Here is a 22,242-nt window from a genome sequence, read left to right on the forward strand (position 1 = left end):
TTAAAATTCATAAATGTAGGGACTTCCCTGGTGGCACAGTGGTTAAGAATCCGCCTGCCAATGCAGTGGACACGGGTTCGAGCCCTGGTTCAGGAAGATCCCATGTGCCATGGAGCAACTAACCCCATGCGCCACAACTACTGAGCCTGCACTCTAGAGCCTGCGAGCCACAACTACTGAAGCCCATGCACTGAAAGCCCTTGCTCCACAACAAGAGAAGCCACTGCAATGAGAAGCATGCACACTGCAACAAAAAGTAGCACCTGCTCGCCACAACTAGAGAAAGCCTGTGCGCAGCAATGAAGACCCAATGCAGCCAAAAATAAATAACTAAAATTTAAAAATAATAAAATTCATATATTTATTATTTGTTAATAAATCTGGCAGTCATAGCTGTTAATTTTTCAACCACGCATATGAGACCAAGAAGTACCAGAGCTCTTCCACTGACTTGACATTGAGATCCTACAAATATTTATACCTTTTAGGAATACAGAGATGTCAAGTAACAGTTTATCAAGAAGTACAGATTTCATTTGGGGGGTTATTTTCACATGACACAGGAATGGTTCCAGTTGCTCACCAGCACTTATATTGTCAGTTTTTTCATTTCTTTGAGCTGTTCTAATACAGATGTAGTGTTGTCTCATGATTTTTAAAACAGCTTTAGAGATATAATTGACATATGTTACACTGTACAACTGTTAAAGTGAACAGGTTGATAAATTTGACATGTATACATCCATGAGATCATTACCACAATTAAGATAGAATACATCTATTGATATTACCCCAAAGTTTCCTAGTGCCCCTTTGTAATTCTCCTTTTCCACCCCAGGCCCCCTACCCAAGCCACCAGTGATTTGCTTTGTCACTATAAATTAGTTTTATATAAATGGAGTCATACAGTGTACACTATTTTTAGGTCTGGCTTTTTTCTTTCAGCATGACTATTTTGAGATTTATCCATGTTATTTTATGTAGCAATAGTTGATTTCCTTTTTACTGCCAACTTGTATTCCACTGTATGGATATATAGTTTGTCAATTCACTTGATGAACATTTGGGTTGTTTCCAGCTTTTGGTGGTCACAGACAAGCCACTGAACTGGAACAACTTTTTTTTCTACGTCTATTTTTTTTTTTTTTTTTTTTTTTTGCGGTACGTGGGCCTCTCACTGTTGTGGCCTCTCCCATTGCGGAGCACAGGCTCCGGACGTGCAGGCTCAGCGGCCATGGCTCACGGGCCCAGCCACTCCGCGGCATGTGGGATCTTCCCGGACCGGGGCACGAACCCGCGTCCCCTGCATCGGCAGGCGGACTCTCAACCACTGCGCCACCAGGGAAGCCCTCTACGTCTATTTTTTAATTGACTTTACTGAGGCATAATTTTATAAAATGTACTCTTTAAAAGTACATAATTTGATGAATTTTGACAAATTCATACTCCCTTTTAACTAACACCACATCAAGATATAGAACATTGGCTTCACTGCAAAGGTTCCCTTGGGTGTACTTTTCAGTCACTGTCTCCCACTTGCCCATTCCTAGCAACCACTAATTTGCTTTCAGTCACTCTAGAATAAATTTGCAATTCCTATAGTTTTATAGAAATGGAATCATACAGTAACATAATTTTAGTTTCTTGCTTTTTTGCTGAGCATGTTTTTAGATACATCCATGTTGCAAGTATTGTTGCAAGTATATTCATTCCTTTTATTACTGAATAGTATTTCATGACATGAATTTACCACAATTTGTTTATCCATTGATGTATTGTTGGGCATTGGGTTGTTTCCAGTTTGGGACTATTATGAGTCAAGTTGCTATGAACATTCACGTTCAAGCCTTTGTGTGGACGCGTTTTCACTTCTGGGTAAATACCAAGGAGTGAAACTGCTGGGTATGGTAAAAATACATTTAATTTCTTAAGAAACTGCCAAACTCTTCTCCAAAGTGGTTATACTATTTTATACTCAGACTAGCAACATGTGAGTGTTCCTGTCCTGCATGTCTGACAACACTTGGTATTTAAAATTTTTAAGGTATTTTAAATTTTAGTCATCTTACGGGTATGTAGTAGTATCTCATTATGTTTTTAATTTGTATTTCCCTGATGAATAATGATGTTGAGCATTTTTTCAAGTTTTTATTGGCCTTTCATATATCTTTTGTGAAGTGTGTTCAAAAATGTCTCCTATTCTTAATTAGGTTGTCTCATAATTTTTGAGTTGGAGTTCTTCACATAATCTAGATACCAGTCTTCTGTCAGAACAATTTTTTTTTCATATATATTCCCACTGTGCTCAAGCCACAAGGTTCTTTGCTCTTTCTTAAATAGGCTAAGGCCATATCTGTCTCAGCCTTTGAACACTCTTTGTTGCCTGGAATGCTGCTCTTCAAATACACATAGAACTTGCTTCCAGACCTCCTCCAGTCACTGTTCAAATGGCCCTATTTGGTGAGATCTTTCTTAACCATCCTATTTAAAATAGTAATACCCACGGCCTGACATTACCCCATTTCCTCTGGTTTTGTCTTCATAGCATATAACCACCCTATTTGTAATTTACTTTTTTTTAAAAACATCTTTATTGGAGTATAATTGCTTTACAATGGTGTGTTAGTTTCTGCTTTATAACAAAGTGAATCAGATATACATATACATATGTTCCCATATCTCTTCCCTCTTGCATCTCCCTCCCTCCCACCCTCCCGATCCCACCCTTCTAGGTGGTCACAAACCACCAAGCTGATCTCCCTGTGCTATGCGGCTACTTCCCACTAGCTATGTATTTTACGTCTGGTAGTGTATATATGTCCATGCCACTCTCTCACTTTGTCACAGCTTACCCTTCCCCCTCCCCGTATCCTCAAGTCCATTCTCTAGTAGGTCTGTGTCTTTATTCCTGTCTTACCCCTAGGTTCTTCATGACTTTTTTTTTCTTAGATTCCATACATATGTGTCAGCATATGGTATTTGTTTTTCTCTTTCTGACTTACTTCACTCTGTATGACAGACTCTAGGTCCATCCACCTCACTACAAATAACTCAATTTCGTTTCTTTTTATGGCTGAGTAATATTCCATTGTATATATGTGCGACATCTTCTTTATGCATTCATGTGTCGATAGACACTTAGGTTGCTTCCATGTCCTGGCTATTGTAAATAGAGCTGGAATGAACATATTGGTACATAACTCTTTTTGAATTATGGTTTTCTCAGGGTATATGCCCAGTAGTGGGATTGCTGGGTCATATGGTCATTCTATTTGTAGTTTTTTAAGGAACCTCCATATGTTCTCCATAGTGGCTGTGTCAATTTACATTCCCACCAATAGTGCAAGAATGTTCCCTTTTCTCCACACCCTCTCCAGCATTTATTGTTTCTAGATTTTTTGATGATGGCCGGTGTGAGATGATATCTCATTGTAGTTTTGCTTTGCATTTCTCTAATGATTATGATGTTGAGCATTCTTTCATGTGTTTGGTGGCAATCTGTATATCTTCTTTGGAAAAGTGTCTATTTAGGTCTTCTGCCCATTTTTGGATTGGGTTGTTTCTTTTTTTGTTATTGAGTTGCATGAGCTGCTTGTAAATTTTGGAGATTAATCCTTTGTCAGTTGCTTCATTTGCAAATATTTTCTGCCATTCTGAGGGTTGTCTTTTGGTCTTGTTTATGGTTCCTTTGCTGTGCAAAGGCTTTGAAGTTTCATTAGGTCCCATTTGTTTATTTTTATTTCCATTTCTCTAGGAGATGGGTGATAAAGGATCTTTCTGTGATTTATGTCATAGAGTGTTCTGCCTATGTTTTCCTCTAAGACTTTGATAGCTTCTGGCCTTACATTTAGGTCTTTAATCCATTTTGAGCTTATTTTTTTGTATGGTGTTAGGGAGTGTTCTAATATCATACTTTTACATGTAGCTGTCCAGTTTTCCCAGCACCACTTATTGAAGAGGCTGTCTCCTCTCCACTGCATATTCTGTTTTTTTTTTTTTTGGTACGAGGGCCTCTCACTGTTGTGGCCTCTCGTGTTGTGGAGCACAGGCTCCAGATGCACAGGATCAGCAGCCATGACTCATGGGCCTAGCTGCTCCATGGCATGTGGGATCTTACCGGACCGGGGCACGAACCCATGTCGCCTGCATTGGCAGGCGGACTTTCAACCACTGTGCCACCAGGGAAGCCCTCCACTGTATATTCTTGCCTCCTTTATCAAAGATAAGGTGACCATATGTGCGTGGGTTTATCTCTGGGCTTTCTATCCTGTTCCACTGATCTATATTTCTGTTTTTGTACCAGTACCATACTGTCTTAATTACTGTAGCTATGTAGTATAGTCTGAAATCAGGGAGCCTGATTCCTCCAGCTCCATTTTTCGTTCTCAAGATTGCTTTGGCTATTCGGGGTCTTTTGTGTTTCCATACAAATTGTGAAACTTTTTGTTCTAGTTCTGTGAAAAATGCCAGTGGTAGTTTAATAGGGATTGCATTGAATCTGTAGATTGCTTTGGGTAGTAGAGTCATTTTCACAATGTTGATTCTTCCAATCCAAGAACATGGTATATCTCTCCATCTATTTGTATCATCTTTAATTTCTTTCATCAGTATCATAATTTTCTGCATACAGGTCTTTTGGCTCCTTATGTAGGTTTATTCCTAGATATTTTATTCTTTTTGTTGCAGAGGTAAATGGGAGTGTTTTCTTAATTTCACTTTCAGATTTTTCATCATTAGTGTATAACAATGCCAGAGATTTCTGTGCATTAATTTTGTATCTTGCTACTTCACCAAATTCATAGATTAGCTCTAGTAGTTTTCTGGTAGCATCTTTAGGATTCTCTATGGATAGTATCATGTCATCTGCAAAGAGTGACAGCTTTACTTCTTCCTTTTTGATTTGGATTCCATTTATTTCTTTTTCGTCTCTGATTGCTGTGGCTAAAACTTCCAAAGCTATGTTGAATAAGAATGGTGAGAGTGGGCAACCTTGTCTTGTTCCTGATCTTAGTGGGAATGGTTTCAGTTTTTCACCATTGTGGATGATGTTGGCTGTGGATTTGTCATATATGGCCTTTGTTATGTTGAGGAAAGTTCCCTCTATGCCTACTTTCTGCAGGGTTTTTATCATAAATGTGTGTTGAACTTAGTCGAAAGCTTTCTCTGCATCTATTGAGATGATCATATGGTTTTTCTCCTTCAATTTGTTAATATGGTGTATCACGTTGGTTGATTTGTGTATATTGAAGAATCCTTGCATTCCTGGAATAAACCCCACCTGATCATGGTGTATGATCCTTTTAATGTGCTGTTGGATTGTCTTTGCTAGTATCTTGTTGAGGATTTTTGCATCTTTGTTCATCAGTGATATTGGCCTGTAGTTTTCTTTCTTTGTGACATCTTTGTCTGGTTTTGGTATCAGGGTGATGGTAGCCTCGTAGAATGAGTTTGGGAGTGTTCCTTCCTCTGCTATATTTTGGAAGAGTTTGAGAAGGATAGGTGTTAGCTCTTCTCTAAGTGTTTGATAGAATTTGCCTGTGAAGACATCTGGTCCTGAGCTTTTGTTTGTTGGAAGAATTTTAATCACAGTTTCAATTTCAGTGCTTGTGATTGGTCTGTTCATAGTTTTTATTTCTTCCTGGTTCAGTCTTGGCAGGGTGTGCATTTCTAAGAATTTGTCCATTTCTTCCAGGTTGTTCATTTTATTGACATAGAGTTGCTTGTAGTAATCACTCATGATCCTTTGTATTTCTGCAGTGTCAGTTGTTACTTCTCCTTTTTCATTTCTAATTCTATTGATTTGAGTCTTCTCCCTTTTTTTCTTGAAGAGTCTTCCTAATGCTTTATCAATTTTGTTTATCTTCTCAAAGAACCAGCCATTAGTTTTATTGATCTTTGCTATTGTTTCCTTCATTTCTTTTTCATTCATTTCTGATCTGATCTTTATGATTTCTTTCCTTCTGCTAACTTTAGGGTTTTTTTGTTCTTCTTTCTCTAATTGATTTCAGTGCAAGGTTAGGTTGTTTATTTGAGATGTTTCCTGTTTCTTAAGGTAGGATTGTATTGCGATAAACTTCCCTCTTAGAACTGCTTTTGCTGCATCCCATAGGTTTTGGTCGTCGTGTCTCCCTTGTCATTTGTTTCTAGGTATTTTTTGATTTCCTCTGATTTCTTCAGTGATCACTTCGTTATTAAGTAGTGTATTGTTTAGCCTCCATGTGTTTGTATTTTTTACACATCTTTTCCTGTAATTGATATCTAGTCTCATAGCTTTGTGGTCAGAAAAGATACTTGATATGATTGCAAGTTTCTTAAATTTACCAAGGCTTGATTTGTGACCCAAGATATGATCTCTCCTGGAGAATGTTCCATGAGCAATTGAGAAAAATGTGTATTCTGTTGATTTTGGATGGAGTGTCCTATAAATATCAATTAAGTCCATCTTGTTTAATGTATCATTTAAAGCTTGTGTTTCCTTATTTATTTTCATTTTGGATGATCTGTCCATTGGTGAAAGTGGGGTGTTAAAGTCCCCTAGTACGAATGTGTTACTGTCGATTTCCCCTTTTATGGCTGTTAGTATTTGCCTTATGTATTGAGGTGCTTCTATGTTGGGTGCATAAATATTTACAATTGTTATATCTTCTTCTTGGATCGATCCCTTGATCATTATGTAGTGTTCTTCTTTGTCTCTTGTAATAGTCTTTATTTTAAAGTCTATTTTGTCTGATATGAGAATTGCTACTCCAGCTTTCTTTTGGTTTCCATTTGCATGGAATATCTTTTTCCATCCCCTTACTTAAGTCTGTATGTGTCTCTAGGTCTGAAGTGGGTCTCTTGTAGACAGCATATATATGGGTCTTGTTTTTGTATCCATTCAGCCAATCTGTGTCTTTTGGTGGGAGCATTTAGTCCATTTACATTTAAGGTAATTATCGATATGTATGTTCCTATTCCCATTTTCTTAATTGTTTTGGGTTTGTTATTGGAGGTCTTTTCCTTCTCTTGTGTTTCTTGCCTAGAGTAGTTCTTTTAGCATTTGTTGTAAAGCTGGTTTGGTGGTGCTGAACTCTCTCAGCTTTTGCTTGTCTGTAAAGGTTTTAATTTCTCCATCAAATCTGAATGAGATCCTTGCTGGGTAGAGTAATCTTGGTTGCAGGTTTCTCTCCTTCATCACTTTAAATATGTCCTGCCAGTCCCTTCTGGCTTGCAGAGTTTCTGCTGAAAGGTCAGTTGTTAACCTTATGGGGATTCCCTTGTGTGTTATTTGTTGTTTTTCCCTTGCTGCTTTTAATATGCTTTCTTTGTATTTAATTTTTGACAGTTTTATTAATATGTGTCTCGGCGTATTTCTCCTTGGATTTATCCTGTATGGGACCCTTTGTGCTTCCTGGACTTGATTAACTATTTCCTTTCCCATAGTAGGGAAGTTTTCAACTATAATCTCTTCAAATATTTTCTCAGTCCCTTTCTTTTTCTCTTCTTCTTCTGGAACCCCTATAATTCGAATGTTGGTGCGTTTAATGTTGTCCCAGAGGTCTCTGAGACTGTCCTCAGTTCTTTTCATTCTTTTTTCTTTATTCTGCTCTGCATTAGTTATTTCCCCTATTTTATCATCCAGGTCACTTATCCATTCTTCTATCTCAGTTATTCTGCTATTGATCCCATCTAGAGTATTTTTCATTTCATTTATTGTGTTGTTCATCGTTGTTTGTTTCATCTTTAGTTCTTCTAGGTCCTTGTTAAATGTTTCTTTCATTTTGTCTATTCTATTTCCAAGCTTTTGGATCATCTTTATTATCATTATTCTGAATTCTTTTTCAGGTAGACTGCCTATTTCCTCTTCATTTGTTAGGTCTGGTGGGTTTTTATCTTGCTCCTTCATCTGCAGTGTGTTTTTCTGTCTTCTCATTTTGCTTATCTTACTGTGTTTGAGGTCTCCTTTTTAAAGGCTGCAGGTTCGTAGTTCCTGTTGTTTTTGGTATCTGTCCCCAGTGGCCAAGGTTGGTTCAGTGGGTTGTGTAGGCTTCTTGGTGGAGGGGACTAGTGCCTGTGTTCTGGTGGATGAGGCTGGATCTTGTCTCTCTGGTGGGCAGGTCCACGTTTGGTGGTGTGTTTTGGGGTGTCTGTGGACTTATTATGGTTTTAGACAGCCTCTCTGCTAATGCGTGGGGTTGTGTTCCTGTTTTGCTAGTTGTTTGGCATAGGGTGTCCAGCCCTGTAGCTTGCTGGTCGTTGAGTGAAGTTGGGTGCTGGCGTTGAGATGGAGATCTCTGGGATATTTTCACCATTTGATATGTGGAGCTGGGAGGTCTCTTGTTGACTAGTGTCCTGAAGTTGGCTCTCCCACCTTAGAGGCACAGCACTGACTCCTGGCTGCAGCACCAAGAGCCTTTCCTCAACACGGCTCAGAATAAAAGGGAGAAAAAGTAGAGAGAAAGAATTAGTAGAAGTAGGAAGAAAGAAAGAGAGAAAGAAAGGAAGGAAGGAAGGAAGGAAGAAGAAAAGAAGGAAAGAAAGAAAGAAAGGAAGGAGGGAGGGAGAGACAGTGGGAGGAAGGAAGGAAGGAAGAAAGGAGGGAAGGAAGGAAAATAGAAAGAAGGAGGATAAAGTAAAATAAAATAGAGTAAAATATAATAAAGTTATTAAATTAAAAAATAATTATTAAGAAAAAAATTAAAAAAACAAAACGGATGGATAGAACCTTAGGACAAATGGTGGAAGCAAAGCTATACAGACAATATTTCATACAGATGCATACACATACACACTCACAAAAAGAGGAGAAGGGGAAAAAATCATAAATCTTGCTCTCAAAGTCCACCTCCTCAATTTGGGATGATTCGTTTTCTAAAGGAGGGAAGGAAGGAAAGAAAGAAAAAGAAAGAAAGAAGATAAAGTAAAATAAAATAGAGTTATTAAAATTAAAATTTTTAAGAAAGAAAAAAAATTTAAAAACGGACGGATAGAACCCTAGGACAAATGGTGGAAGCAAAGCTATACAGACAAAATCTCACACAGAAGCATACACATACACACTCATAAAAAGAGGAAAAGGGGAAAAAATCATAAACCTTGCTCTCAAAATCCACCTCCTCAATTTGGGATGATTCGTTGTCTATTCAGGTATTCCACAGATGCAGGTACATCAAGTTGATTGTGGAGCTTTAATCCGCTGCTTCTGAGGCTGCTGGGAGAGATTTCCCTTTCTCTTCTTTGTTCGCACAGCTCCCAGGGGCTCAGCTTTGGATTTGGCCCCGCCTCTGCGTGTAGGTCGCTGGAGGGCGTCTGTTTTCCGCTCAGAAAAGACAGGGTTAAAGGAGCCGGTGATTCAGGGGCTCCAGCTCACTCAGGCCGGGGGGTGGGGAGGGGCCGCAGTGCGGGGCGAGCCTGTGGCGGCAGAGGCCGGTGTGACGTTGCACCAGCCTGAGGCGCGCCGTGCGTTCTTCCGGGGGAGTTGTCCCTGGATCCCGGGAACCTGGCAGTGGCGGGCTGCACAGCCTCCCCGGAAAGGAGGTGTGGATAGTGACCTGTGCTTGCACACAGGCTTCTTGGCGGCGGCAGCAGCAGCCTTAGCGTCTCCTGCCCGTCTCTTGGGTCCGCGTTTTTAGCCGCGGCTCGCGCCCATCTCTGGAGCTCCTTTAAGCAGCGCTCTTAATCCTCTCTCCTCACGCACCAGGAAACAAAGAGGGAAGAAAAAGTCTCTTGCCTCTTCGGCAGCTCCAGCCCTTTTCCCGGACTCCCTCCCGGCTAGCCGTGGTGCACTAACCCCTTCAGGCTGTGTTCACGCCGCCAACCCCAGTCCTCTCCCTGCGTTCCGACCAAAGCCCGAGCCTCAGCTCGCAGCCCCGCCCACCCCGGCGGGTGAGCAGACAAGCCTCTCGGGCTGGTTGAGTGCCGGTCGGCACCGATCCTCTGTGCGGGAATCCCCCCCTCTTTGCCCTCCGCACCAATGTTGCTGCGCTCTCCTCCGTGGCTCTGAAGCTTCCCCCCTCCGCCACCCGCAGTCTCCGCCTGCGAAGGGGCTTCCTAGTGTGTGGAAACCTTTCCGCCTTCACAGCTCCCTCCCACTGGTGCAGGGCCCGTCCCTATCCTTTTGTCTCTGTTTTTTCTTTATTTTCTTTTGCCCTACCCAGGTACGTGGGGGAGTTTCTTGCCTTGTGGGAGGTCTGAGGTCTTCTGCCAGCGTTCAGTAGGTGTTCTATAGGAGTTATTCCACATGTAGATGTATTTCTGGTGTATCTGTGGGGAGGAAGGTGATCTCTGCGTCTTACTCTTCCGCCATCTTCCCCTCTTGCCCTCGTCCTTGGCAGGCGGACTCTTAACTACTGCGCCACCAGGGAAGCCCAAAGGAAGGTTTTTTTTTTTTTTTTTTGCGGTACGCGGGCCTCTCACTGATGTGGCCTCTCCCGTTGCGGAGCACAGGCTCCGGATGCACAGGCTCAGCGGCCATGGCTCACGGGCCCAGCCGCTCCGCGCCATGTGGGATCTTCCCGGACCGGGGCACGAACCCGTGTCCCCTGTATCGGCAGGCAGACTCTCAACCGCTGTACCACCAGGGAAGCCCCATGTCTCTTTCTTTAGGATAGCTTCCGTGAAGTGGAGTTATTAGGGAAGAGGATATGAATTTTTTAATACTAGAAAGGTGCCACTTTGCACTGGTAATTGGCACAAGTGTGCCAGTCTCAGCAGACTCGCCAACAATGCCTTTTAACCTTTCAACATTTTCACCATTTTGAGTTGTCAGACTACTGGTGAAGTTGAACTGTTTATTAGTTTGCTATGAAGAGTGTTTTGAAAGGGTTTATTTCTGTAACTATTTATAATGTTTTCAACTCTTTGTGAGCCTTTGGGTGAAGAAGAAAAAGTAATGCCATTTCCTGGGAAAGAAGTTAACGTAAGCTCCACAAGCTTTTTCTCTAAACAAATTGATCCAATTTAGGAACAATGTTCTTTGTTCCTAAATTAACCAGGTTGCTTCAGAGCCTAAAGGCTCCCCAGCAAAAGCAAGCTGTAATTATAGGGACTTTGGTGCTGGCAGAGAAGGGATGCAGTTTGGTAGGACACCCTTATCTAGCTCCCTAGTCAAGGGTTACATATTAAAGTAAAAAGCCAGCTGTCTCTGGGATACGGTAAGGGAAGGGGGCTCTGTTACCCAGGCAATCATTGTTGCCATCTCCCCAGTCTTGGCAACAACTAAGGCTGTAACTACAGTGAAATGGTCTTTAATCCCCTATTCCCCTCCCCACCACACACTCAGAAGAACTACTAGAACTGCTCCCAAGCCCTGCACCTTCTTTTTAGAAGGAGCCTCATGGCTCACAGGATATTTCAGGCCTCCTGCTGCCATTCTCATTCTGCTTTTCCCTTGATGACCTTTCCACTTGTCTGCAAACTGCAGTAGTCAATTCCTCTGCTCTGAAACCTGTGCTGGGGTTGCAGCTGCTTCTCTGCTCCTGGCTTTGTTTTGCAGACTGACGTGCCATCTGTACTCCATGTTACAATATTGAGTAAGGCACAGCTCTCTAGGTTGATTGGGTGCAATGAGCAAAGTTTGTATTCATCAAATTTGCCTGTTCTTGTTTTCATATCCTCTGTGCCAGTAGTCTCCCATCGTTCCCTCCAGGTCACCCTTCATCTTTCTCCACTCTTCTCTCTGCCCTGGAGGCTGACTTACCGTGTACCCAGCAAGAGGTCCTCCCTTTCCCTTGGCTTCTACTTGGGTTTGGCCAGTGTGTGTGAAGGGGGGAGGCTAGCAGGAGAACGAGGCCAGGGTATTTATTCCTCTGGCCCTTCCCTGCAAGGACCCCTAGGCTGGCTTTGGCCCTGAACCTCTCAGGGCAGTCTGCGCTACTCAACTCCTGGGTCAGGCTCTTGTCACCTCTCCCTCCGCCTCGCTTCAGGCCTCTGAGCAATAACACACCTCGTTCCCCTCTACCCATCCACACCTTCATAATTAGGCCCTCTGGTGATCTATATCTGTAAAATCAGCTCGAGTTATCCTAATTTCAGTGCTGATACCATCTCCCTTTTGCTAAATTTCTTAAAAGGTTAAGTTAGGTTAGATTAGAAACATTTCTGTAGAGCTGAATCATTGTTCTAGGATTTCTGAACATCCTGCCAAGGACCTATTAGTCCACTTTCTTTCCCCTTGAAATAATTTGCTGTTATTTCCTCTCATTCGTCTAAGTTATGAGTTCTCAGTGGGAGACCAGGGCATTGACCTGAGGCTAGGTTATTGGGAGCCCCGATGAGAGATCAGGGGAGATGATGTTCTTTCCAGGACATTTTCCTTCTCTTTCGGAGGCTTCTAAAACACTATGAGTCTTGATTGTCTACCTTCCATTTCTTTATTTTTTTAAACATCTTTATTGGAGTATAATTGCTTTACAATGGTGTGTTAGTTTCTGCTTTATAACAAAGTGAATCAGTTATACATATACATATGTTCCCATATCTCTTCCCTCTTGCATCTCCCTCCCTCCCACCCTCCCTATCCCACCCCTCTAGGTGGTCACAAAGCACAGAGCTGATCTCCCTGTGCTATGCGGCTGCTTCCCACTGGCTATCTATTTTACGTTTGGTAGTGTATATATGTCCATGCCACTCTCTCACTTTGTCACAGCTTACCCTTCCCCCTCCCCATACCCTGAAGTCCATTCTCTAGTAGGTCTGTGTCTTTATTCCCATCTTACCCCTAGGTTCTTCATGACCTTTTTTTTCCCCCTTAGATTCCATATGTATGTGTTAGCATATGGTATTTGTTTTTCTCTTTCTGACTTACTTCACTCTGTATGACGGACTCTAGGTCCATCCACCTCACTACAAATAACTCAATTTCGTTTCTTTTTATGGCTGAGTAATATTCCATTGTATATATGTGCCACATCTTCTTTATCCATTCATCCGATGATGGACACTTAGGTTGCTTCCATCTCTTGGCTATTGTAAATAGAGCTGCAATGAACATTTTGGTACATGACTCTTGAAGAACACTTGCCTAATAGACCAGCTCAGCCCAGAAATGGGCCAATGAAATGGAAGGTAGAGTCATGTACCTTCCATTTCATTGGCCCATTTCTGGACTGAGCCGGTCTATTAGGCAAGTGTTCTTCATAAATGCAAGCATGGGATTTCACTGACATGCTGCTCTCAAGTCCCACAACTCTGGGAATAACAGTGATTCCAAAAATATAATTATCTATTATATTATATATTATATAATAATAATATATAATATATATAATATTATATTATATATAAATATATATTAATAATATTATATATATTATATATATTAATAATATATTATATTATGTTATATTATAATCAGGCTCCTATAGGCAATAGAAAAATAATTTATCCAGTTACTTGTAACTGTTTAATTAACTGTAATAAGTTAACAGTTACTTGTTAAGTAAGTAACAAATTAACAATGATATAAGTGCTTAATGAGAAGTGCAAAGGCTTCAAAGAGGGAGCAGATACAAGATCCATCTGGTTGGGAGAGGTCAGAAGTCTTGATGGAGAAGGTAGCACTAAACTGGATCTTGAAGAAAGAACAGAGCCTTAGTCACGTATTGGAATTTGGTCAAGTATGGTCTGACCACTGGTGATAGGGGCGTAATGAGGCTTGGAGATGAATCCTGCATCCCAGCAGACAGAGCTGGTTCTCCTGGAATACAGTGCTTTACACTACTTAATAATTCACTTGTCAGATAGCTAGCTGCCTGATGGGGTCAGCCTGTGGTACTGAAAAAGCAAAATGTTCAGGCTTTCAAGTCAGAGCAGCCAAGGCTTGGGTCCCACCCTGCCATGTTCTATGGGGTTGTGGGAAGGATATTGCAGACTTGTGGGCTTCGGTTTCCCATTTGTAAAATGGAAACAATATCAACCTTAGCTCTTAGGTTGCTGCCAATATCAAATAGTACAGCATAGGAAAAGTGCTTTCTCACAGTACCAGGCATCTAATATCTCAGTGAATAACGGCTGTCTCTCCTTCCCTGTATGTACCTGCATAGTGCTGAGGTAGATAGTAAAACCAAATAAGACTCACTGCTGGTGGCAAAGTAAAACTCTGGACAACAGTTTGGCAGCTCCTCAAAATGTTAAAATAGACTTACCATATGACCCAGCAATTCCACTCCTAGGTATATACCAAAGGAATTGAAAACAGGTGTTGAAACAACCACTTGTACAGAATGTTCATAGCAGCACTATTGACAATAGCCAAAAGGTGGAAACAATTCAGTTGTCCATCAATGGATGACTGGATGAACAAATGTGGTCTATCCATACCATGCAACATTATTCAGCCATGAAAAGCAATGAAGAACTGATACATGCTAGGACATGGGTCAACTTTGAGAACAAAAGTGAAAGAGGCTGAACGTAAAAGTTCACATATTACATGTTTCCATTTAAATGAAACATCAAGAATAGGTAAATCCACAGAGACAGAAAGCAGGTTAGTGGTTGCCAGGGGCTCGGGAGCGGTGGAAATAGGGAGTGACTACCTACTGACTAACAGTTCTCCTTTTGGGGTAAAGAAAATGCTTTGGAACTAGATAGAGGTGGTAGTTACACAACATTGTGAATGTACTAAATGCCACTGAATTATACACATTTAAATGGTTAATTAAAAATAAAATAATAGAATAAAATAACACACCTGCCTTACCTTTAGGAGTTCACAATCTTAGCTGGGTCTCTTTAGACTCTTAAGAGTTGGCTGAGGGAACTTCCCTGGTGGTACAGTGGTTAAGAATCCACCTTTCAATGCAGGGGACAAGGGTTCGATCCCTGGTCAGGGAACTAAGATCCCACATGCCGTGGGGCAACTAAGTCTGCGCCACAACTACTGAGCCTGTGCACCACAGCTGGAGAGAAGCCGGTGCGCTGCAACAAAAGATTCCACGTGCCACAACTAAGACCCGATGCAGCCAAAAATAAATAAATATTAAAAAAAAAAAAAGAGTTGGCTGAGGCACATTTGCATCAACATGGATGGACCTAGAGATTATCATGCTAAGTGAAGTCAGAAAGAGAATGACAAACACCATATGATATCACTTATATGTGGAATCTAAAATATGACACAAATGAACTCATCTACAAAACAAAAACAGACTCACAGATGTAGAGAACAGACTTGTGGTTGCTAAGGGGGAGGGGGCGTGGGGGAGGGATGGATTGGGAGTTTGGGATGGTCAGATGCAAACTATTATATATAGGATGGATAAACAACAAGGTCCTAATGTATAGCACAGGGAACTATATACAATATTGTGATAAACCATAATGGAAAAAAATCTGGAAAAGAATGTGCATATATGTATAACTGAATCACTTTGCTGCACAGCAGAACTTAACACATTGTAAATCAAGTATAGTTCAATAAAATAAATTAAAAGAAGAAGTTGGCTGAGGCAGAGACAGGTAGATTCCCAAGCCTCAGTTTCATCATCTGCATGCAGGGCCAAGAGTCTGGAATGTGCTGAGACTTCCAGACTTCATTTCTTCCACAGAGAATTACCCATAATTCCTCTATCCAGAGACAAATGCTGCCAATGTTTGGTGTAACCGTTCAGACTTTTCTCTCTGCATGCTTGTGTGTATAAATTATTTTTGTTTTATTTTTCCAAAAACGAATGAAAACATACTGTTTTATAACCTTTATAGCTTGGTGCTATATTTTGACAATTATTTTTCATGTCAATAAATCCTCCTCATTATTCATGGCTATGAGGAAGGTTGAAAAGCCTGAATGTAAACCAAGGACATTGGGTGTTGAGGAAGCCACAGAAGCTGGTGAGAATACAGGAAAGAGAGGGCAGGGACAGATCAAGGACCTCTGGCCTCTCAGCTTGACTGTTAGGTTTCTGACTAGTTATTATTAGATAGACTCATTAGGGATACTCAGCTGTACTTTGGAGCCTTCTATTCTCTTTTGAGTCTTCAAGTTTTGCTTAACATTAAAAAAAATATTAAAATGTACTGAAAACAATGTAACACACCCATGGCTCACCACCCTTCCTTCACGTTAGTTAAACCCTTGTGGCCTTTTTGCGTGCTGAAGATCTGGAGCCTCAGCAGTCTCCGTCACCAGCCCTGGATTCCAGCTGCCAGGATGGCACCTTTGGGGTGGTCATGATCTGTCTCTCCAAGTCTGGTCTCTCTCCAGTGTCTTCCTAGATGCTCTTGCCAGAAATCTGGCTGTCATCTCTGACCACTTCTTCATCCTCAGATCATCAACTCCTGCCATTTCTACCCCCAAAATGCACCTCCAAGTGGGCCAGGTCACACCCATGGCCCAACTCTGGTCCAAGTCACTGCTTTCTAGCAGGACCAACTGAGCAGCGACACCTTTGAGCAAATAAGAAAAAGGTGCCTTTTCCTTTGGTCAGACTCAGCTCTGTGCCAGGGCTCATGGATTTTAGTTCCCACTAGCCTTCTTGGGCGAGGTGCTCTTTTACAATGAGCAGCCTGCATATCTGTATCTGGAGGCCCTTCTTTTGCCTGGACTGCTGTGCTAGCCTCTGGGGGCAGGGGGATATATGCTTCCATTCCTGGCTCTTCCAATCTATTTTCCACATGTAGCCAGAGTAATAGACACACACCACACACCCCACCCCTACCTCTGGTTATGTTACTCCCCAGCTAAAAGCATAGCAATGGCCTCCTGGTGTTCTTGGAATAGAGTCCAAACTTCCTAACCTGGATGATAGGCCCTGCATGGCCAGGTCCCTGCTGCCCTCATCCAGCTGTGGCACCTTGTGTGCTGAGCCAGGGGACTTGGACTCTGGTCTGTGATGACAGAGCACAGGGTGAGGGGCAAATTCACCAGGGTCATAGCAGCTGTGTGGAGGGGCTGAGGGTGGACATCAGAGAGCACCAAGGTGCTGGGTGAACTGCCATGGTGTGGGGTATAGGCCATCCACAAAGGCAAGGACTCCTGAGCTGTTCCAGACCCTGCGTACCCTTCCAGGTTAATTCCCCAGTGATCAGAGAATGCGGAATGGACTCCCTGCTCCATCATAGCCCAGCTACTTGAGCCTGGGATTTATGATGAACAAATATCCAGGAGCTGGCCAATGAGGTGCCATCCAGGACCTGGTCCCTGGAAGTGGAGCGTGCCCATTGCAGTCTCCCCTGGATGCCAGCTGGAGGCTGGGGGCAGCGGCTGCCCTGGACACTCAAGGCTCTTGTGGTAGCAGGTGAGAGGCCATGGGTGGAAGGACAGTGTTCTTAGGTGTGGCCTGGAGCTCTGGACCCTCCTCTGGCTCTCAAGGCTGGTCTATTTTTGGTGTTTGGCTCTTATGCCACCTCAACAGCCTGAAAATTTGCAAACAAGTGGGAAGAAGCCTTTCTTGAAACTTGTACGTGGAAACACAGGACTACTGCAGTGTACGGTCCCTGGGAGAGGGATACACGCTTGGCTGCTGCATGGTGCCACCCCAATGTATGGAGAAGCTGAGAGCCAGGGAAAGGGGAACGAGGGAGAGGGGAGGGTACTTCATAACCAGAGATTTGTGTATGTTATTAAGTCCTCTAAACAACTTCAGAAGGCAGGTTCTTGGAGAAGATTATGTAACATGCCCAAGGTCATGCATGGAGACAGGACCAAATGCAGACCTTTCTGCTGACTCTACACCTTCTCCCAGTGATTGTGGCCTATTTCCTCTTGGGTAGAAGCAGAAGGACACATCCTTGAGCAGGGTCATCCCGGTTCTGGGGGGTGGGAGGATAAGCCACTCACATGGCTTCTTCTCTCTCCCCCAGGGCTGCCAGGAAGTCATACTCCTACCTCTCTCATACTCCTACCTCTCTCTTGAACTTTGAGATCCAGACACAGAAGTCTTCCATGGCTCATCAAATCCACAAATACCAGGAAAATTATCGCAAATGGGTCGTGGGCTTGTTCTCCAAGGTGATGACCGAGCACCTTCCCACAACCTTCTACCACATCCTAAAGCTGCCCCGAACCCTTGTGCTCTTGCTTGCGGGGGCCCCTTGCCCTATTCCTGGTCTCTGGCTCCTGGGTCCTGACCTTCGTGGCCAGCCTTGCCCTCCTTGCTGCCGAGGTTTCCTGCCAAATACCACTGGATCCAGTTTGAGGTCATGTCTTTGCACAGACATGTCTGACATCACCAAATCCTACTTCAGTGAGAGTGGCTCCTGCTTCTGGGTGGTTGAGTCTGAGGGGCAGGTGGTGGGCATGGTGGGAGCACTACCTGTTAAGAAGGCCACCCTGTGGAATGAGCAGTTGCAGCTGCTTCACCTACGTGTGGCCCTGGAGTACCGCGGTCAGGGGATAAGTAAAAGCCCTGGTCAGGACTGTCCGAGTCTGCGTGGCACCAGGGCTACAGCAAAGTGGTCCTCAGCACCAGCACACTGCAGTACTCTGCCCTGGCCCTTTACCAGCGCCTCGGCTTCTAGAAGATGGGCTAGTTTTTCTTCTCCACAAGCTATAGGCTAGTTGCTGTCTCTGCAATTCAATTTATCTACCGTCTCCCCTCTGCTCAGGTCTCTCAGGCACTGGAGCAAGGAGGGGGCCCTATGATCTGTGTCATTGTGGATTAGTTAGGAGGGATCGGCTCTGCTGCAGTAATAAGCAAATCCTGAAGTCTCACTGCGACGGTACAGTAAAAGCTTACTGCTTGCTCACATTGGAACCCAATGGCCTTGGTGGTGGGGTGGCTCTGCTCCATTCAGTTTTTGGGGTTGCTACTGTTTCATTTATCTAGTGCCACGAGAATGTTGCATAAAAAAACCACCACAAAATAAATAATGATAAACATTTTTTCAGCTCATGAGTCTGTGGGTCAGTAGCTTAGGCTGAGCTCAGCTGGGCCACCCCTTAGATCTCCAGGTGTCATGCCCTGCCTCTTCAGTGAGAGGAAATGCGAAGTCATGTGGAAAGGGTGAGGAGAAGGAGTGTGAGAAGAATCCACGTGAGAAGGATCAGGGCCAATGATGCCATCAGTCTGCTATGGCCCCAAGGTCTCTGCTGAAGGGCAAGAAGGCAGCCAGGGACAGAGTGTGGGATTTGACATGGACTAGGCCTAGAAGTGGCACAACCCCACATCCCACTGGCCAGGGCCAGGTCATGATTTAAATCAAGCTTCTGTTGCCTCTTGAGTTTTGTCTACTAAAGGCTAACGGCCCCGAAGGAAGCTGGAATGAGGCTAGGAGGTAGCTCTGGACCCAAGGCACCTGTGTCTGCTGAGAGTCTCTGGGCCCACCTGATGGCTACCCTAACCAGACACTGCCTGACACCAAGTCAACAAAGGGCTCTCACCATGTTATGCTGCATTTCTTTTCCTTGACTGGTGCTTTTAGATTGAAGTTCCCCACACACCTCAGGGAGACACTGCATAGCTCCCTGCACCTCTACAGATGGGAAATAACCCTCTGCTGCTTGCTTTACTATGAGTCAATCAGAAGTTATTTTCTATAAAAACACATACAAAAAGGGACTTACTCTTGCCTAGAATTAAGATAATACCATTGTAACAAACGTCCCTGTGGGCAAGGCCACTGTGGAGAAAGTATTGCTCCTGAACCATTAATAATCTTAGTCATCATTCTACCCAAGACTCTTCAGAAGGTTACTACTTCTAAACTACACATGGACAACAAGATAAGTTTTATTAAACCAGACTCATAAAAGTAAGGATTGTGCTCCTTCAGGCTGATAAAATATAATTCCAAGGCTCTGAGGAAAATATTCTTATGTCAGTTCCAAGGAACTTTTCTCCCCAAGAGTTGATTGGTCAATTTCTGTGGAAGAAAAGAAAGGCAGGAAAGAAGTTAGATACTCTTGCCACTAGAGGCAGACAGCCACTCTTTACCCCAGACATGTTGCTGAAGAGACCAGTGTTGTTCTCCCCAAATCTTGTTTATCTTCCCCAGCTAAAGAAACGATGGTAATTATACAAAAAATACTTCCTGAAGTGTTTAGGGAAGATGATCTGTAGTCTATTATAGTCTATACAGAAATATAATATTAATATAATCCTAATAGACTAATCCACCTATCAGTTCACAAACACACAAGCACAATAAGAGGCCTGGCCTTGTGATGCTGACACACCAGACAGGCCATGTAGTGCCTGGGGCGTCCCCACTTGAGGGAGCCCAGCCTGAGCTGCAGTATGTGCTCCAGAAGCAGCTCTCCAATCCCACATCGGTCTGATATGAACTCATCTCTTGGTTTCTGACTTTCAGAGTCCTCTGGGGGTGAAGTGAGGGGGCTGGGAAAGAAATGAGAACACTGAAGGATCTGGACCTTCAGGCATAGTAGCCCATCTGCTTTCTCAAGGAATTAATTGGTATCAAGTCCCCTGGCCTGTGAGGTTCTAAAACTTGCAGTACCACTGATTCTACTGGGGCTGTGGGCAGGAAATGGTAGTGGCTTCAAGGCTCTGAGTACCCAAACTGCCAACTTGTATGCTACACTTGGACATTTTCCAATTTATTTAAAAAGTTCTAGTGGTGTATGATTCACCCATAAGGGGCATAAAACTACCATTTGGGACTCTGGATGAAAACTCATCAGATGTGGGCATTTCCAGCATGGCATCTAAACTGACAGCCAAGTATGAAATTTGGTTTCATTCCAAATGTATGCCTGGAAGGTGCCTTATTTATTTATTTATTAAACAATTTTAAAACATTAAAACAATTTTTTTTGGCCGTGCCGTGAGGCATGTGGGATCTTAGTTCTCTGGCCAGGGATCAAACCTGTGCCCCCTGCAGTGGAAGCACTGAGTCTTAACCACTGGACCATCATGAAAGTCCCTGGAAGATGCCTTTTTTAGATTTGCCTTTCTAGATTTTCAGATTTGAAGTCTAGTTACAGGTGCTTTTATCTTCTAAATTTTAGTAGTGGTATAATGCGTTATGAGCTTAAGTTCACTCTCCAAATGTGGTTAATTCAAGCAGGTCAGATGTGTTTTTCTCAATTTCTCTTTCCCCTGATAAACCTCATCAATCCTGCTCTAGGACTGACTGACCTTTTTATATAGCTGGGCTCGCAGCCGATACGACTTATATTCCAATCTCCTCTTTTCCTCTTCTCTCTTTTTCTGTACTTCTGGAAGCTGTTCATAAATCCTTAGAAATGGCACCGATGGAAAGACAGAAAGCAGTGAGGCCACCTGACCACAGAGGCACACGATCACTCCTCCCCACATCTCCCTAAGCTCTACTGCTCTCCAGGCACTCAGTCCCTCAGACAGGCTGTGGGCCTGTTGTGTGTCCAGCTTCCTGTTAGACACTTGGACACAAAGAACCCTGGCCTGGAGTGCTCATGATCTGAAAAGGGATACAGATAAAAATATAATAAAATCCTGCTAATAGTGGTTACTTATGGGAAAGAAGTGGAATAAGGGGTGGAGATGAACTTCTTTTCACTCTATATGGAAAAATGTATGGTTTCAATATAAGATAATGATTTTGTATTACTACCATATTTTTAAGCATGAAAAATAATGCAAAAGAAAATACAATAATCGTCATATCTACAAAATGCTACATAGGAAAAGAAACAAAACTTATTCTGATTGAAGGAGGTCAAGGAAGACCAGAGAGGAGACTAAGCTTGAGGTAGGTCTTGAAGAATAGTTAGGAGCAGAAAGGGGAGGTGGGGAGAAGGGAGTGTTGGTAAGAATGGAGTCAAGGCTTCACGGAGAGAGTGTAGGGGAACAGGAGGGAAGCAGATGGGGTGAAGGTCTCGTAGCCGTGTGAAAACCTTGGGCTCTGTCCTATCAGGGACTGGATGCCACTGATTTTAAGTAGGGAGGAACATGATCAAACATTCACTTGATAAATACACTCTAACTGGAAATAATGTAAATCTCCAACAAAAGAACAGTTAAACAAATTATGGGCTATAATAAAATTATTACAAAGCATAAAATGTTTCAAATAGTTTTTATGCTATGGGAAAACGTTCACAATACAATGTTAAGCAAAATAAAGCAGGCTACAAACCTGTAGATATAGTATGATAAACAATCTGGGGAGAAAGAAGTGTGTTAACACAGGTCTCTGCAAAATCCCCATAGAAACAGGACTAGTGTTAGTTATGTTTAGATGGAAGAATTATGAGTGACATTTATTTTCTTCTTTCTAATTTTTTCTATATTTTCCAAAGTTTTCTATAATCTGAAAAGAAAATCATTGATAATGATGCAGTGGCTCTGTGGAAAAGAGATTAGAGAAGATAAAGAGCAGAAG

The 22,242-nt window shown here is 42.7% G+C and overlaps 2 protein-coding genes across 12 annotated transcripts in view; one reads left to right on the forward strand and one right to left on the reverse strand.

The window, feature by feature from the left end:
• The window catches only part of ALMS1 (ALMS1 centrosome and basal body associated protein), a 260,107-nt gene that overhangs the window by 11,400 nt on the left and 226,465 nt on the right, over positions 1 to 22,242 (reverse strand). For 8 of the 11 annotated variants that reach the window (XM_073791246.1, XM_073791245.1, XM_073791240.1 and 5 more), the window contains 2 exons: positions 21,018 to 21,117; positions 19,634 to 19,782 (listed from right to left, as the gene is read on the reverse strand). The exons of 1 other annotated variant lie outside the window; for it this stretch is intronic. In XM_073791246.1, the coding sequence (XP_073647347.1) occupies positions 19,738 to 19,782; positions 21,018 to 21,117 (145 nt within the window). In that variant the 3' untranslated portion in view covers positions 19,634 to 19,737. Of the gene's footprint in view, positions 1 to 19,633; positions 19,783 to 21,017; positions 21,118 to 22,242 lie in introns of those variants that run through there. 2 more of the 11 variants (XM_073791241.1, XM_033838239.2) reach the window with 1 other exon arrangement.
• NAT8 (N-acetyltransferase 8 (putative)) lies at positions 17,813 to 18,773 on the forward strand. The gene is given in 5 exon segments (XM_033838245.2): positions 17,813 to 18,004; positions 18,006 to 18,078; positions 18,081 to 18,319; positions 18,321 to 18,340; positions 18,342 to 18,773. Coding segments are annotated over 5 exon segments (714 nt in total). The 5' UTR covers positions 17,813 to 17,863; the 3' UTR covers positions 18,583 to 18,773.

Source organism: Tursiops truncatus, chromosome 14 (assembly GCF_011762595.2).
Source record: "Tursiops truncatus isolate mTurTru1 chromosome 14, mTurTru1.mat.Y, whole genome shotgun sequence".
In the NCBI taxonomy this organism is placed as follows: Eukaryota; Metazoa; Chordata; class Mammalia; order Artiodactyla; family Delphinidae; genus Tursiops; species Tursiops truncatus.